Source organism: Polypterus senegalus, chromosome 13, assembly GCF_016835505.1.
Source record: "Polypterus senegalus isolate Bchr_013 chromosome 13, ASM1683550v1, whole genome shotgun sequence".
NCBI classification, from domain to species: Eukaryota; Metazoa; Chordata; class Cladistia; order Polypteriformes; family Polypteridae; genus Polypterus; species Polypterus senegalus.
This window is the reverse complement of record NC_053166.1, coordinates 6,549,691-6,566,013: the sequence shown is the minus strand read 5'-3', so window position 1 is coordinate 6,566,013 and position 16,323 is coordinate 6,549,691. Positions and strand designations below refer to the sequence as shown.

The 16,323-nt window shown below is 46.5% G+C and overlaps 1 protein-coding gene across 2 annotated transcripts in view; it reads left to right on the top strand.

The window, feature by feature from the left end:
* LOC120543019 (serine/threonine-protein phosphatase 2A 55 kDa regulatory subunit B beta isoform) overlaps nt 1-16,323 on the top strand; it is a 198,856-nt gene that overhangs the window by 26,877 nt on the left and 155,656 nt on the right. Inside the window, exon 1 of one of the 2 annotated variants that reach the window (XM_039775836.1) lies at nt 15,461-15,917. The exons of the other annotated variant lie outside the window; for it this stretch is intronic. Coding sequence (XP_039631770.1) covers nt 15,839-15,917 — 79 coding nt within the window. The 5' untranslated portion in view covers nt 15,461-15,838. Of the gene's footprint in view, nt 1-15,460; nt 15,918-16,323 lie in introns of those variants that run through there. 2 annotated transcript variants of the gene reach the window in all.

Sequence of the window (16,323 nt, the reverse complement as noted above, 5' to 3'; positions counted from 1 at the left end):
TTCTCCCACTAATATTGAATGAGGTGAGGTGGAGCTTATTAACTTTGGGTGGAGCTGATTAGGCCAGAGTGGTTCTAAATGTGCTAGGGTAGAGTGGAATGAATTGGGGGCGGAGCTGATTGTGCTGGATGGTGTTGATTGGATGGGGGCAGAGTTTATTAAGCTGGGGTGGAGCTGAGTAGGCAAGGGCGGTGCTAAATGGACTAGGATGGTGCTGAATGTGCTGGGGTGGATTAGGGCAGAGCTGATTGGACCGGTGCAGGGCAAAAGCAGCTGGGGGGATATTATCATTTTGTTCACTAATGTGCTTTCCTATCTCTCCTTTTATAAAGCGCCTTTCATAAACAGCTTCTTATTGTAGTGTGTCTTGGGCATCAACCTCATTCACTGTCATTCCTATTGTATTTCTCTATCTATGTATCTTTATCTACAGTATTCTTCTGTTATATAGTGCATTTCACATCTGTTCTATACAGTAGCTCCTTTAATTATGTATCTATCAATGTATGTATATTCCTTTATCTCCTTTATCTATCCACCTATCAATTATATAGTGCCTTTCATATCTGTCTATCTGAGGCTAGGGATCTGCACTGGCAATCGGAAGGTTGCCGGTTCGAATCCCGTAAATGCCAAAAGGGACTCTGCTCTGTTGGGCCCTTGAGCAAAGCCCTTAACCTGCAATTGCTGAGCGCTTTGAGTAGTGAGAAAAGCGCTATATAAATGCAAAGAATTATCTATTACACAGATTCTTTATCCATCTAGGATTGTCATAAACTTGGGAGATCCTTAGCTCAAAGTCTCAAAAACAAACAGCCTCATGACTGAAAGGATCCATCGACCTTACACTTGAACCGAAAATGGAGGAAACAAAGGGGACAGAAGGAGTTTCCTGAAATAGCAATTCAGTAGCAAACACCTCCAAGACAAAATCCAAAAGAATGGAACAGAAAAGTCACAAAGTCCAGGAATCCACAAATAATCAGAAGAAAAAATTGCAACAGCACTCATCAAAGCCTCCAAGTGTTTTCAATGAACTGCAAGGGACTCCTTTGTTTGCTTAATAATTGTGACCACTAGGGGGTTAACATGAGCCCTAAAACCCTTCCATTATCCAACCCACTATATCCTAACTACAGGGTCATGGGGGTCCAATCCCCAGGCAGCTGGAGCCAATCCCAGCCAACACAGGGTGCAAGGCAGGAAACAAACCCCGAGCAGGGTGCCAGCCCACCTCAGGGCACGCGCACACACACAACACACACACACACACACACACCAAGCACACACTAGGGACGATTTAGGATCTCCAATCCACCTAACCTGCATGTCTTTGGACTGTGGGAGGAAACCCACGCAGACACGCGGAGAACATGCAAACTCCACACAGGGAGAACCCGGGAAGTGAACCTGGGTCTCCTTACTGCGAGGCAGCAGCGCTACCCACTGCGCTACCGTGCTGCCCACCCTAAAACCCAATTACTGCAATGCAGTCACGGATTCAAATAAAGTGATTATCTCATTGGGGAATAATATAGTAAATCAAATCAAATTAAAGTTTATTTCACAATAGTACCTGCAACTGGCTCCTTCTCACTCCACCTAGCACAGCACAATATTAACCGCTCAGAATACGCTGCTTCCATTATCCTCTCCTTCCACATCTCTCAGGCTAACATTGTCTGCCTCCTCTCAACTTCAACTCTCAGCCCGAGGTCAGCCAGCCCTTTTAATGTTGGACCCGAGAGTACTTCTGATGCCACAGTATTGCACAGGGAACGTTCTCTCTTACAGCGCCCCCTGGTGGCACCCATGGCACACAGCACGGTTTTCCAATGGGGTTACGATTTTCAGTATATCCTGTGAATTTATGCATGGGGGTACAGTCCTAGGAGTGCTGCCACCTAACGTATTGGCAAACTGTATAGTCCTGGATGGCAGTCTACCCAATCTATCAACATTTACAGGCCTGTCTGGGAACAGGAATGTCATCCACCCTGTCCAGGACCTCAGTCCAGTGCCACCTCCTATTACACTGTGCACCTCTGTACAGTATGTATCTTACAGCTCCAATATCTATCATCTGTAGTGCTTTGATTTATCTAGCTGTTATATAGTGCCTTTCATATTGCTATATTACTCCTATGTAGTTCATTTCCTATAAATCTATTCATATATTATATAGTGCCTTTCATATCTATCTGTCTTATAGTGCCTTTCACATTATCTTTCTACCTATCTATTATATGGTGCCTTTTATATCTGTCTACTGATGTCTCTATCACATTGCTCTTTTATCAACTACGTAGCTCCTTTATGTATCTGTCTCTCTATTGTATACTTCTTTTATCTGCTTGTCTATCTATCTGTTATATAGTGCTTTTCATATCTGTCTAGCCATTTATCTATCTGTTATAGAGTTCCTTTATCATTCTCTCACTATTTTATATAGAGCTCTTCTATTTTTCCTATCCATCTGTTATATTGTTCTGGATAATCAGGGTACTCAGAGAGATATTCCCACAGACAGAGGGAGAACATGCAGACTCCACTCAGATGACATTCAAGGGCACATTTTGAACCCGGGTCACTGGATCCACTAGCCAGCAGACATGCTATTCACGGGGTCTCCTTAACCTGCCATTAAAAAGTCAAATGTTGGTAATTACGGCCGGCAGAGTCGCCTGTGAGTTGTTCGCTCCTTTGCCTTTTTCATTTTCAGTTGGAATGAATGGCAGGGGCCACTGAGGTCTCCTTTGACACGCCATGCACCCTTTCTGTCGTCACATCGGTGAAAGTGACTTTATCGGATTATAAGACTCCGTGTCCCACAGGACTCGCCTCTTCATTTTTTTAATTAAAATGTACTTACAGTCCGGTTATTATCCCCCTTGGAGCCGCTCACACAGAGGGGCACATTGAAGAGCTCAGCAGGACTTTTTAAGAAGCAGAATTCACAAAATGAGCTCCACTGGAGGAATTCAGAGTGGCTTTTTAGACTTTCCAGGATCAAAGCCTTGTCACAGCGTGACATGGATGAAACAAACTCGGGGACCAACGGTCAGCACCTGAGACACGTTGTGATCTCATCATGGAAGGGCTTTAGTTGAAACTGCCCAGTGCCCACTCGGCCTGCGTGCCACTCGTGTGGTTAGCTGATGCCTCATATCCCAGTCAGACCCTTTTTAAATGTTGCTCTTCCAGGACCTTTCCCCCCATTTGCACAAATCATCATCCGACTTATATATGGTTAAAACTGGCACTAAATGCCATATCTATCAGTGTGCTACCCTTCTGTCTCCCAAAGCATGGCCTCTGTGGTTTCCAGTATCTGACTTCACATACGTGCTTTCATAAAAGCAAGTGCCAGTCTATCACAGGGCACACTCACCCATCCAGGTTAATTTAGTGATGCCAGTCAACTTGACAGCCCCTAAAAAATTATAAAGGCAACAGATAGTAACACAGTTTAAGAAGTGGACTGGCATCCAAGTCCCAGTTGGTGCCAACATGCTACATACTGCTCTAATGTGAATATTGTAAAAAGAAAAACAGACAAACAAGTAGATGGTCTGTCTGTGTAAGTGGTGCCCACAAAGGTCTGGGATCCCAGTCAGGGTTGCACACACTCAGTAGAATTGTAGGGCTCTGGAATTTTCTGTTGGGCCAGTAGACAGAAATGACACGGTGATGCTGAGCCATTTTGGGCCCTCCTGTTGAATGCGGACATTTGAAGTCCTCTTGGTAGCTCAGGCCTGTACAGGATCATCCTGATCACACAGAATAACACGTTCACCTTTGAAATGAATCACACGTGTTCACGCTTTACATTTTAAATACCAAAATCTCACATCAAACCACCTTTGCTCTTCACCATTCTGACTTTAATGTTAAACTCTTCACTGTCACTCCTGGCTCACTAAAAAAGTCTTCCATGTGGTCTGTCACCGGGAAACTTGATGCTGTGCACTGATTGGACGGTGACGTGACGCACTGTTACTGAGGATATCTCGAATTGAAATGAAGGTGTTTGGTTTTAATGTAGTCCTGTTTACTCAAGAAAGCATGAAACGTGCCTTCTCACTGTCCAATAACAGACAGAAATGAAATGAAACAAACAAACTGAGGCAAGAAAGGATGAACGTCTAGAGATAAAATAACTCATTTGAGGAACGGAACATAAAGTTACATGATATGCAGGAAAACTCTACAGTTGTGGATTTTTTTATCATTCATATTCCTTCTTGAAAAGTCATTGTCATGGGCAGAAAGAGTCGGGGAGCCCACGGGGGCCAACCAGGCAACCCCCTTTAATGTAAAAAAGACCAAAGTGCTGTTAGTCAAATAAAGAGAAGAGAAATTTTTAACAGTCACGTGTCCCCTTCGGGCAGCTCGGGAAGCTCCTTCCATCTCCGTGTCCGAGTCCAAAGTGAGAAGCCACCTCCCCCCTCCAGACCCCTCTCTCTTTAACAGGTCCCAACTGAAAGGGGTGGGGCCTAGTCCAAGCTCCACAGAGGGGGCTCAGTTTTCACTTGGGATTCTCCTTGGAAAAGTAAGGACAGTTAGTGACAGCGCCTCCTTTCTGCTCGGGGTGGTATCGCTTACCTCTCTTAAACCCCTGCGTGCGGGCAGCATGGCATATGGAACTGGTCAGGACAGGTCAGGTTGGGGAGTATGTGCACTGGCACAGCACATTGTCGTACCCACCACACGATGAAACAGCTCAAGATCCTGGTTGGCACACCCCCTCCCAAAGGGGCAGGCAAGGTCTTCCATCCTGGTCACATTCAGTTTGCCTTCTTCTCTCAAGACAGATGTCAGGTTGGGGAGTATGTGCACTGGTACAGCACGTTACTGCCCCCACCACACGATCAAACAGCTTGGTGTCCCAGTTGGCAACCCCCCAATTAGACACGCAGTCCAGTGCCATTCTCCCTGGAAATCTGACCCTCTATCTGACACAGCCAGGTGTTACATGGCCTGGTCCAGCCACTCTGGTCCTCCACAATGAGGATCACCCTCGGGTAATGGTGCCACATGACCGTAGAGCCGTAACTGACGCCCCCTCTTAATGCTGGTCATGTGCTTCCGTCGGGTCTCCGTGAGCAACACAAAGTCACACCAGTGGTACCCAAGGATTCTCCGAAGTGACACACATGAAGGAGTCCAGTCTTTGTCTCAGGTCACTAGATGGCATCCATGTCTCACAAACAGGAAGCACCAGGACTGCACCCTCCACACAACAAAACCGCTCCAGTCTCACCCTCCAGAAATGACCCTCTATTGGCCAGAGCCAGGTGTTAAATGGGCGCCCCATTGGCCTAGTCCAACTGCTAAGGGGTCCTCAACTATGAGGATTGTTGAAGCAGGCAGACACAGCAAGGGCACCCTCAGCCCCAAAGAAAGCACTCAGAGTCTCGGGACAGACGGCAGAATCAAGATTTACTGTACGGCGCACACACAGACTCGACTCAATGGTACAATGAATAGAGTTTTCTACCGTATCACCCTTGGGTATTTGTGCCACCTGGCAGTAGTGCCATAACTGATCATGTAGGTCATGTGCCTCAATTGGGACGCCGTGAGCAGCACAAAGTCAGACCAGCGGCACCCAAGGATTCTCTGAAGTGACACACATGAAGGGGTCCAGTCTTCATCTCAGGTCACTGGATGGCATCCACATCTGGAGAGGTTGTGTGCACCCTGTCCCTCCTGCTTTACTGAAGTTGATGGCTGATCTCCAGTTCCTTCACCATCGCCCTCTGACACACACTTACCAAATCATCGACGTCTGCCCGATAACCTCGGCTGCATGTCTGGTAATCTGATGGATGTTTTTGAAAATTTTGGTTTGCCGGACTACTAAAGTGGCCGATGAAGCGGAAGGTGACGTTAGAGTGGATCAGACTGCGACGACAGGACGATATGAGGTCCTCGTTCACTTGAAATAGTCCGAGGTTACGGAGGAGATTTTATCTTTCTATTTATTGTCTTGGTGAGTTCCCAAGTATTTCTACTCAGTCACCATTTCTACCTCCTGCCCCAGAGCAATGATTGCCTCTCAAAGTCAAATCCCCGGCCATTTCTTTGGATGGTATGGTGGTCCTCCTTAATCGAGTGGACCGTTTAGTAAACTGGTGTAAAGTCCTAGCAGCATCAGCGTACTTGATAACAGAGCGGCGGCCATTGTTCTTTCTCAGGTCTCCTGTGTACAGCGTAAAGAGTAATGGGGAGAACACACAGCTCTGAAGAGCCCCTCGATTTGAATGACGGACCCTTGAAAAAGTGTTCCCCTTCTGTGACAGTCTGTGAAGTCCAGAGTGTTCTTTCATTTATACTTTATTTATATTATTATTATTTATACTTATTTTATCTCACTCAAGATGTCAGGCTGGGTGGTACTCCAGAAATAGTGCAGAGACTTTGGAATTGGGCTTCTTGAGGAAAGTGTGGCTTTGAATCATGGGGAAAGGCATAGAGACGATCATTAGGCTTCAGTTTTGTGATTAACGTTGTGTTGATGGGCCTAAATGTAATCTGTGTGGTGTGAGCCGTGGACAGAATTGGTTGAGATGCTTCAGAAAGTTGGAGCAGCAGCCAGGTGTCCCCGTTTTAAAACAAAAATGGTGCCCAATGGCACCAACAAAAAAAGATGGCGCAGTCAGCCCAACAAAGAAAACTTTTCCCGAGTTAGGGAGTGTGGCAGTAGATGGCGCTATACCAGCGCTTAACCCGACACAGACAGATGCAGGAGGCACACTCATAAAAACACAAATGATTTATGTTTTTTTCTTCATTTGTGGGCAACGCCTTCCACCAACCACCAAACCACCGATTTCGTACTCCTCCTCTTCTCTCCATCTCCTCCACTTCACTCCACTCCTCTCCTCTCCGGCAAGCTTCGTCCACTACCACCCGCCTCTGCCTCTCGGAGTAGTGTCTGCTGGTCCCTTACGTAGGTCACCCAGAGGTGCTCGCTCAACTACTTCCAGCAGCACTTCCAGGTGTGGCGGAAGACCACCCACGTCGCCTCCGGAATAGTTGCAGCACATCCAGGCGGCGCCCCCGGATCCCAACAGGGCTGTAACAAAGTCCAATTGCCATGAAGCCCTGTAGGGTGTTCGAGGTACCGCTGCCATCTAGCATTGCTCTGTCCACACTTGCTCCCCCAGTCATTCCAAGGCAGAGGCAACCTGGCCATCCATGACAGGAGGTTTGGGTAACTTGATCAAGTTTGCTCCAAGTTTTGTTCCTGGTCCGAAATCGGACACCACTGTCCGGGGACCATCAGGATTCATGGAGATCTGACCGAAAGGGGCGGGGCCAGCTCTTACTGCTGTGGCCATGTTAGTCGCCTTTCACTCGGCAGGTGGAAAAGGAGTGACGGTTAGCGTGAGCTCCCCCTCTTGTCTTGGAGTGGTACTGCTTACCCCAGCAGAAGTGATCCCCAGATGCACATGCGTGACGACGGTTATTGTTCACATGCTATGTGATCTGTTCAAGGTGTCAAAAAAGGGCGGGTTGGGGGGGGGTCAATACAATACAATACAATGCACAGAACACAAGTAATCCTCAATACAATTGTACAACAGTTATATTACAAGAACAGAGCAGATGAGCATCTTTACAGGTTTGATGATCCAGGATAGAAATGAAACTCCAACAGGTGGTACTGCACTAAACACTAAAACAACGGGGGCTTCTTTGCTGCTTAGTCGACTCCCCTTTAAAGATTACCGCCGGCCCCCTCTCGCCACCCACTGCGTTCCCCCTCAAACATCCAATCAAGGCAATCAACACCTTCCGGGCAGCTGGGAAATGGAGTCTTTTAAGTTGCAGCGCTGCAACACCGTGTATCTGAACGTGTCTTCCCCAGCTGCAATCTCGAGTGTGTTCTCACAATGCCTTCTTCTCGGGTTTCTTTTTGATTTGCCTTTCAGCTTTTTGAAAACAACTCTCAGCATGCCTCCTACACCTTAAATCCTCCTCACACTTGCTCTTCCTCTTTCAATCACATCACCAAACCTGAATCAACCAATGAGATTGCTCTGAGGGATGGGACACACCCACACAGACTTAGAAGACAGATGGGGCTGCATAGTATAAAATCGAATTGTGCTGTCACCGTCACTGTAAGCGACCTGATAGGCTAGCAGATTAAACACTGTGTCACCGTAAAGAGGACACTTTATGCTGCCCTTTCAAAGATGTTGTATGTCTTCATTCAAGTCACACAGATCTTTTTAGAGAATTGTGAAATTGAAAAAAAGAAAGAAAGCTTGCCAGTACGGATCAATCTTCAGCAACGACACACCTCAAGTGCGTGTTGCCCAAAAAGAGGCTCACAGACAGATATGGCGGTGGTGATTCTGCTCTCCGTCCTGAGCCGACCGACTCACAGACGCCCTGCACAGCACAGCACAGCACAAGCAATTGAAGTCCGCCTGTAGCTGGCATTCCTGGTGGTCTGTTAGCCTGAATCTGTCTGATGAATTCATTTTTATTCATTTGGACGATTCGAGACAGACATTGGCACTCAGTCATATTGGATTTCAATCACTTGAAAAATGAATCTGAAGAGCCAGACAAAAAAAAAAAATCATGTACCATCATGTGAAAAAGTAAGTACAACCCATGGAAATGAGCACATCTGAACAAGCAAACCGCAGACCTTCATGCAGACAGTGCCGACACATAAAGGTGGTGTGCTTGAATAAAAACACAAGGACCTTTTGTCTTTTCAATCATTTATTCAACAAAAATATCAACAGATGTGGGGTGAGAGTAAGTTTACTGTTGGTTTCAGAAGCTGGCATTGCCCCCTTTAGCAGAGATGACTTTTCAAAGGCCTTTTTGTATAAATGTTCACCATCTCTCTGACATCGACCCTGTGACATTTAGTCCAGTCCCCCAAACAAAACTTTCAGTTTGCAAAATGTGTGGGGGGTTTTCCTTATGCCCCACTCATTTTAAACCCCTGCCCCAACATTTCTGTGGAACTCAAATCAGGGCTTTGATCAGACCAGTCCATAAGTCTCCATTTCTTCTTTTTGAGCCAATCCTTTGGTGGATTTGCTGGTGTGCTTTGGATCATTCTGCTGTTGAAAGGTCGATTTTCAGTTCAACTTCAGAGCACCACAAACATTTGTAGTAATAAAATGAATTGCTTTAGTCATTCCAACAGATGGAGCACCACAAACATTTGTAACAATAAAATTTATTGTTTTTGTCGTTCCAACAGATGGTGCGCCACAAACATTTGTAACAATAAAATTTATTGTTTTTGTCGTTCCAACAGATGGTGCGCCACAAACATTTATAGTAATAAAATTTATTGTTTTTGTCGTTCCAGCAGATGGAGCACCACAAACATTTATAGTAATAAAATGAATAGCTTTTGTCGTTCCAACAGATGGAGCACCACAAACATTTGTAACAATAAAATTTATTGTTTTTGTCGTTCCAACAGATGGAGCACCACAAACATTTATAGTAATAAAATGAATTGCTTTAGTCATTGCAAGAGATGGAACACCAGAAACACGATGTAGTTTAAATGCATTGCATTTATTACTATAACAGATGGCAAAATCACAGACATTTAAAGTAATAAAATGAATTGCTTTTGTCATTCCAACAGACGGCAGATCACAAACCACATCATGTAGTAATAAATGTTCATTGGAATGACAAATGCAATGTATTTCATTACTTCATACTTGGTATGACAAATACATCCATCCATCCATTCTCCAACCTGCTGAATCCGAACACAGGGTCACGGGGGTCTGCTGGAGCCAATCCCAGTCAACATAGGGCACAAGGCAGGAACCAATCCTGGGCAGGGTGCCAACCCACCACAGATGACAAATACAATACATGTATTTCTGTTATATGCCATTTAGTATGGGATTTAAAAAAGCAGTGTTAATGTTTGTGATGTGCCATCTCTTGGAATGACAGAGACACAGCAACTGAACAGACACTCGGACACTTATCTTTTTATTAGGGTATAGCGCACCAAGGTAGCTCCATAAACATATACATTTCAATTAAGTTGCTTAAGTAAATTGACAAGCTTAATATAATGACAAAATGCAATGAAACTGGAGTATAATGATTATTCTTAAACATTTACCCATGATTCATAATTACTGCATCCCTGCTAATATATGCAAATAATGCAACAGGAGTACCCAATCAATGCACAGCCTCAGAGAGATTTTCCACTGACAGATGGATTACAGAAAATTCTTTTAGCAAGTGTAAATAAAGACAGAAGAAGATCATAAAGTTTTGGGGCACCAGATGGCGATCCCCTCATAACTGGTGAGGAATGCAAAAAAACGGTCTGACAGTTCATCGAGAATCAGACGCAAGTCCAAACAGAGACGGCCTGAAGATGGCAGTGCAGCCGCTTGTAAGGCAGAAGAGGCAGAAGAGGTTCAGGTGACCGGAAGCAGGAAGTGACGTCAGATGACGAGGTGCCGACGATCTTTGGATCTGCATGTAGAAGATGAGGGGCGGAATTAGGAGGAACAGTGCCAGCCCTCAACTCGGAGTAGAATTACCATTCGATGAGCGCTGAAGTTGTCTCCTGAGTGTAAATGTCATAGGTGGTGGTGGTGGTGAACAATGGAGAACGGTAATTGTTAAATTTTAATGCAACATTTAACTTAAGGCCATTTGGGGGACGATTACAGTTTGAATTCAAAAGGCCTTCAGCAAGTCAGTCAAGAGCTGCAGTCCCGTTGCCATTTTGAGCGTTTAATTTTAGTTGGCCGTGTTCGCGAACTCCATGCAGTGTGACGGAGGACAGGTGGCATTGTGTTGATTAGAATTCATTGGAATGCTTTGAAGTCACTTCAGTTGTTTTGGTCCGGTGGCCTCCTGACTCCCAGGTGTAAGAAAGCCGCCCTACATGTGCTATACAATACAATACAGTTTATTTTTATGTATAGCCCAAAATCACACAAGAAGTGCCTCAATGGGCCTTAACAGACCCTGCCTCTTGACAGCCCCCCTGCCTTGACTCTCTAAGAAGACAAGAAAAGACCTTGTAGGGGAAAAATAGAAGAAACCTCAGGAAAGGCAACTCAGAAAGAGACCCCTTAGGTAGGTTGGGCGTGCAGTGGGTGTCAAAAAGAAAAGGGGGTTCAATGCAATACAATACACAGAACAGAACAAATCCTCAGTACAGTATAAAAATAAAAATTTTAGGAGTACGGAGCAGAATTTAACAGTAGATGACATCACATAATAGGATTTGGATTTGTTTAGAGTCCTGGAGAACTCAGCCATCAAGCTGCCTCCCCCATTTGGCCATTCCACAGCTGGTATAGCGCTAATCCGATGAAAGGACCCCTCTTTCCCACGATTCCTTGCGATCCTCCATCAGGAATGACTTTACCTTAGGCAGGCAGGTGGGCTGTGGCACCAAGTGCCACATTTGAGTGCCGAGAAGAGAACCAGAATAGGTGAGGGTTGGTATCCAATTCTAACTGTCATGTTCCTTCTGTTTTAGTGCTAATGACTGACAACAGAGATGGGGTCTGCACAGTTAATCAGCAGCTCTAGTCAGGGTGAGCTAAACTGAAGTGGTGAGTCTTTAAAAGCTGAGACTGAAGAGGCATCTCTTATAGTGGCAGGCAGACCACTCCACAGTTTAGGGGGGTCCTGTAACTAAAAGCTCGACCTCCCATTGTTATTTTATTAATCCTTGGAATCCTAAGCAGACCGGCATCTTGAGATCTTAATGTGCGCTCAGGTTTGTAAGTCATGATAAGTTCAGACAAGTAAGCCGGACCTCGACACAGATCAGATTGTGTACATAAAATAATATCATTTACCAAAACTGCAAATGTTCAATAAGCAGCATTTCAAACTGCAGGCTTCTTTCTGAACTGCTGATATATTTTTTGTTTAAATTTGAAGTAAATTTCTATTCCAGATGCCCCTGGTGGAGGGTCTGGTTTTATCCCTTGGTCTAATTATAAGCCTTATTTTTTGGTTATCAAGTAATTTAAGGTTTGCATCGAGACTAAATGTACTGGATGCCCCACAACAGGGATTTTGGGTAACAGCTTCAGGATCGTAACAGGTGGGATAAACAACAGCCTGTGATTTAAGATCACATGACTGCGGCCTGGATGGAGCTCTGATCAGTCAACCAGGCAGTTTAGCTGCCATATTTTGGGATAATACATATGACCCCCAGTTAGGATAAAGACCATCTCTTTTGAAAAATCCAGGCCTTTCCCAAAAATCATCCCAATTGTTCACAAACGCTATGCTTTTATTTGCACACCAGGTTTCTAGCCAGCAGTGAAGGGAATGCAATCTACTATAAATCCCATCTCCTTTATATAATCCGGAATACCATTGGACTCATCTTGATGCTAGGTTACGTAAGACGTCGAGCTTCTTAGGGTTCCCCTCCTATTTCTGGTCCTCTAGATGACAAAAAAACCCTCATTTCAGGCCATTTTTGACCACACTTTAAACCAGTAGATGTCTTGAGGCAAAAATGACCAGAAGTTGTGCAGGCCGCTTCAACTGACCCCCTGATGGGATACGAGGGGTTAAAGTTACTCGTTTTCACAAAACTTTGAAAAAACTGGGGATGAGTAATGTAGGCGTGCAGAGTGTCGTGGTAGGCGATTTTGAGGTTGCTGATATATGATCCGGGGCGGCACAGTGGCGCAGTGGTAGCGCTGCTGCCTCACAGTTAGGAGACCCGGGTTCGCTTCCCGGGTCCTCCCTGCGTGGAGTTTGCATGTTCTCCCCGTGTCTCCGTGGGTTTCCTCCCGCAATCCAAAGACATGCAGGTTAGGTGGATTGGTGGTTCTAAATTGGCCCTAGTGTGTGCTTGGTGTGTGGGTGTGTTTGTGTGTGTCCTGCGGTGGGTTGGCACCCTGCCCAGGATTGGTTCGTGCCCTGTGCTGGCTGGGATTGGCTCCAGCAGACCCCCGTGACCCTGTATTCGGATTCAGCGGGTTGGAAAATGGATGGATGCTATATGATCCTATTTTTTGATATTTGATTCTTTATTGGTGGTCCCAGCCCCCCAGGGGCCACTCCCAGAAGATACAAAATGACGGATCTCAAACATCAGCATGTGGGGTGTCGTTTTCGACTTTTCCCAAGGTCGGTGATTCTGATTAGGAGGTTATTTTTGATTTTGGTCCTTTATAAGGGATCTAGTCCTCTGTGGACCTCTGTCAGAAGGTGACAAATGGAAATGTTTAGACTTCAAATATTTAAATTAAAGGACACTTTTTAACATTTCAGTTATCTGATGAGGCTCTTCAAGTTTCTGATGTACTTCTTCCTCATCAAGTATAGCATTACATTTCTCATGAACATCCCGAATTCAGACATTTTTTTCAGACGAGTTTTTTTTTCCCCCCAACCATGTAGGATTTGGAAGAGCACCCATAATATTAGTGGCCCATGTAGGTCGTCGAGTTATTGGTAGCCTGACAGTTGGATGGAGTCTGTGAGTGTTTGTGTCGTGAACACATAGTCCTGAAGCATGTAGTCCCAAAAACACTTTCAAAAATGTCCACTAGAGGGGGAAATCAACATTAAACCCTGGCTAGTAATACTGCTTCGCTTCCCGGGTCCTCCCTGTGTGGAGTTTGCATGTTCTCCCCGTGTCTGCGTGGGTTTCCTCCACAGTCCAAAGACATGCAGGTCAGGTGGATTGGCAATTCTAAATTGGCCCTACTGTGTGCTTGGTGTGCGTGTGTGTGTGTGTGTGCCCTGAGGTGGGCTGGCGCCCTGCCCAGGGTTTGTTTCCTGCCTTACGCCCTGTGTTGGCTGGGATTGGCTCCAGCAGACCCCCATGACCCTGTAGTTGGGATATAGCAAGTTGGGTAATGGATAGATAGTAATACTGCAAACAGAGAGCCTTTATAAGTAAAAAGGTTTACTCTTCACCCAACTGTTGGTAACAAGAATGAGGAGTGCAGAAAAAGAGTAACACCAAAGAAAGTCCAGAGCAAACAATACGGAGTCGTCAAAATGCAGAGTAATGGGTCGAAAATCTGCAAATCCAATAAATCAAATAAATAGTGATGGCCATTCATTCTTTATGAACAACTTTCTTCAGTGGGTCATAGGGATCGTTTCAGTGGAGCTCAGCCGGACGACTAGTGCTGAAGTGCAGGCCTGTCCCGTTTGTCCTGTGTGACGTCCTAAGTATCGCTGGCGCCGCCTGCTGGTGGATGTGTAAAGTGTGAGAACTGCCTGACTCGGGAGTCTCAACTCTTTTTTGATTTGTGAAAGAACAAATATCCGAGAATCAGTCTCATGATTCCCCTTCGTTTGATTTGCGAACGAGTCAGGATGGGTTTCCCCTTTCTCGTTCATTTCTGATTCTGTAATGTAACGTCTAATTTTAATTATGCATCTTATCATGCTTTGTACAGGGCAATGGCTTATGAATTATCATGTTAAACATATACCGAATTATACATTTCTGTGTAATTAATGAGGGTGGCACGGTGGCGCAGTGATAGCGCTGCTGCCTCGCAGTATGGAGACCCGTCTGGGTTCGCTTCCCAGGTCCTCCCTGTGTGAAGTTTGCATGTTCTCCCCGTGTCTGCCTGGGTTTCCTCCCACAGTCCAAAGACATGCAGGTCAGGTGCATTGGCAATCCTAAATTGTGCCTAGTGTTTGTGTGTGTGTGTGTGTGTGTGTGCCCTGCAGTGGGCTGGTGCCCTGCCCGGGGTTTGTTTCCTGCCTTGTGCCCTGTGTTGGCTGGAATTGGCTCCAGCAGACCCCCGTGACCCTGTAGTTAGGATATAGCGGGTTGGATAATGGATGGATGGGAGACTGCAGATGGAACCAGCCACCCACAATTATCGGCCAATTATTCTAATATATGGCACCTTTCAAAAAGAATAAGCAGGCGCCAGTCTATGAGACAATTCAGGTAGTGTAAGCAGGGAATAGATTGGCGATAAAAAGTTTTAAAACAAGGCTGAAGATTAAAGGGGGCTGTCAACGGCCTGCCAGTGGACTATTAGTGTGCAAAATGATGGCTTCAGTTAGAAACTGAATGGCACTGCCAGCATCAGCCTGTGGAAGTAGGCACGAGATCTTTGAAGAAATGCCAGGCTATCAAATGAAGGGCAATATGAGGAGAGGTCACGAGACGAGGAGGATGAAGACTAAAATGACGGGACCTGCGAATCTTTACACGAGACTGCAGAAGGAGAAAGAGGAGGTGGAGGACCGCGGCTGTCCGACAAGGAAGCGGGAACAATGAGAGCGCGTAGCCGGGCTGGCAGACGCGCCGTTCGTGCTGAGGATCACGACGTGCGCGGAGGGCGGGAGAGGGGAGAGGGGAGAGGGGAGAGGGAGGAGGGAGGAGGGAGGAGTGACTGCCCGCAGTCCCGACTATTAGGGCGCTGCGCCTTTAAGGGGAAAGCTGCGCGTCGCAACGCAGCTCAGTACCGCTCCGCAGACGCGCGTCTCTTCGGCTCTGGGCCGGCGCTGTTCAGGCGGGTCTGAGTGCATGGAGCGGCTCCGAGGCGGGGGCGGCTTTCGGACACCTCCGGGGGCTCGGTGAACGTTGACAGGCTGAGCAGTGGAGAAGAAGGAAGAAGACGCCCCGTGCCGAGTGTGGACATCACGTTGAGTCGCACGGAGGAATGCGCAGCTGGGAGCCATGCTGAAGCCGGCCAGGGCGCTCCCTCAGCCGAACAACGCCGCCGACAGCAGCAGCCTCCCCTCGCTTCGGCGCACATGGACTGAGCAACGGGGAGCTGCCGCCGTCGCAGAATAAAAGAGGACACGGAAATCGATAGAGGAGGAAGAGAGGATTTAAAACATGAAATGCTTTTCCCGTTACCTGCCGTACCTGTTCAGACCTCCGAGTACCATCCTGTCGTCCAGCTGCCACACCGAAGGTAGGCTCGGCGGGGCTCGGCTCGGCTCGAGGGTGGAGAGGGAGGCGGCTCCCATCATGGGAGAGACCGGCAGGAGGAGGAGGAGGGCGGCAGTAGTAAAACCGCGACTCCGTTTTGTTCTCCGGTCGTATCTTTGTGTCTGCGAGTGTGTTTTGTTTTTTGGTTTTTGTTTTTTTTTTTTGTGAGAGACGGACACCGGTGAAGTTCATTTGCAGTTTATAAACTTCCTGAGGGTCGTGTGCGACCACCGAAATTGACAGCCGAGCTCGAAACGCCTTCGGATGTAACGGACCGACCGGTCATTGTGATGTCCACACTGGGAAACGAGTCTGTGGGAATCACGGGGGGCTTCAGGTCTAACTTAACGACTGGAAGTGGGGAGCGGAGGACGAATTGAACTGGCGGG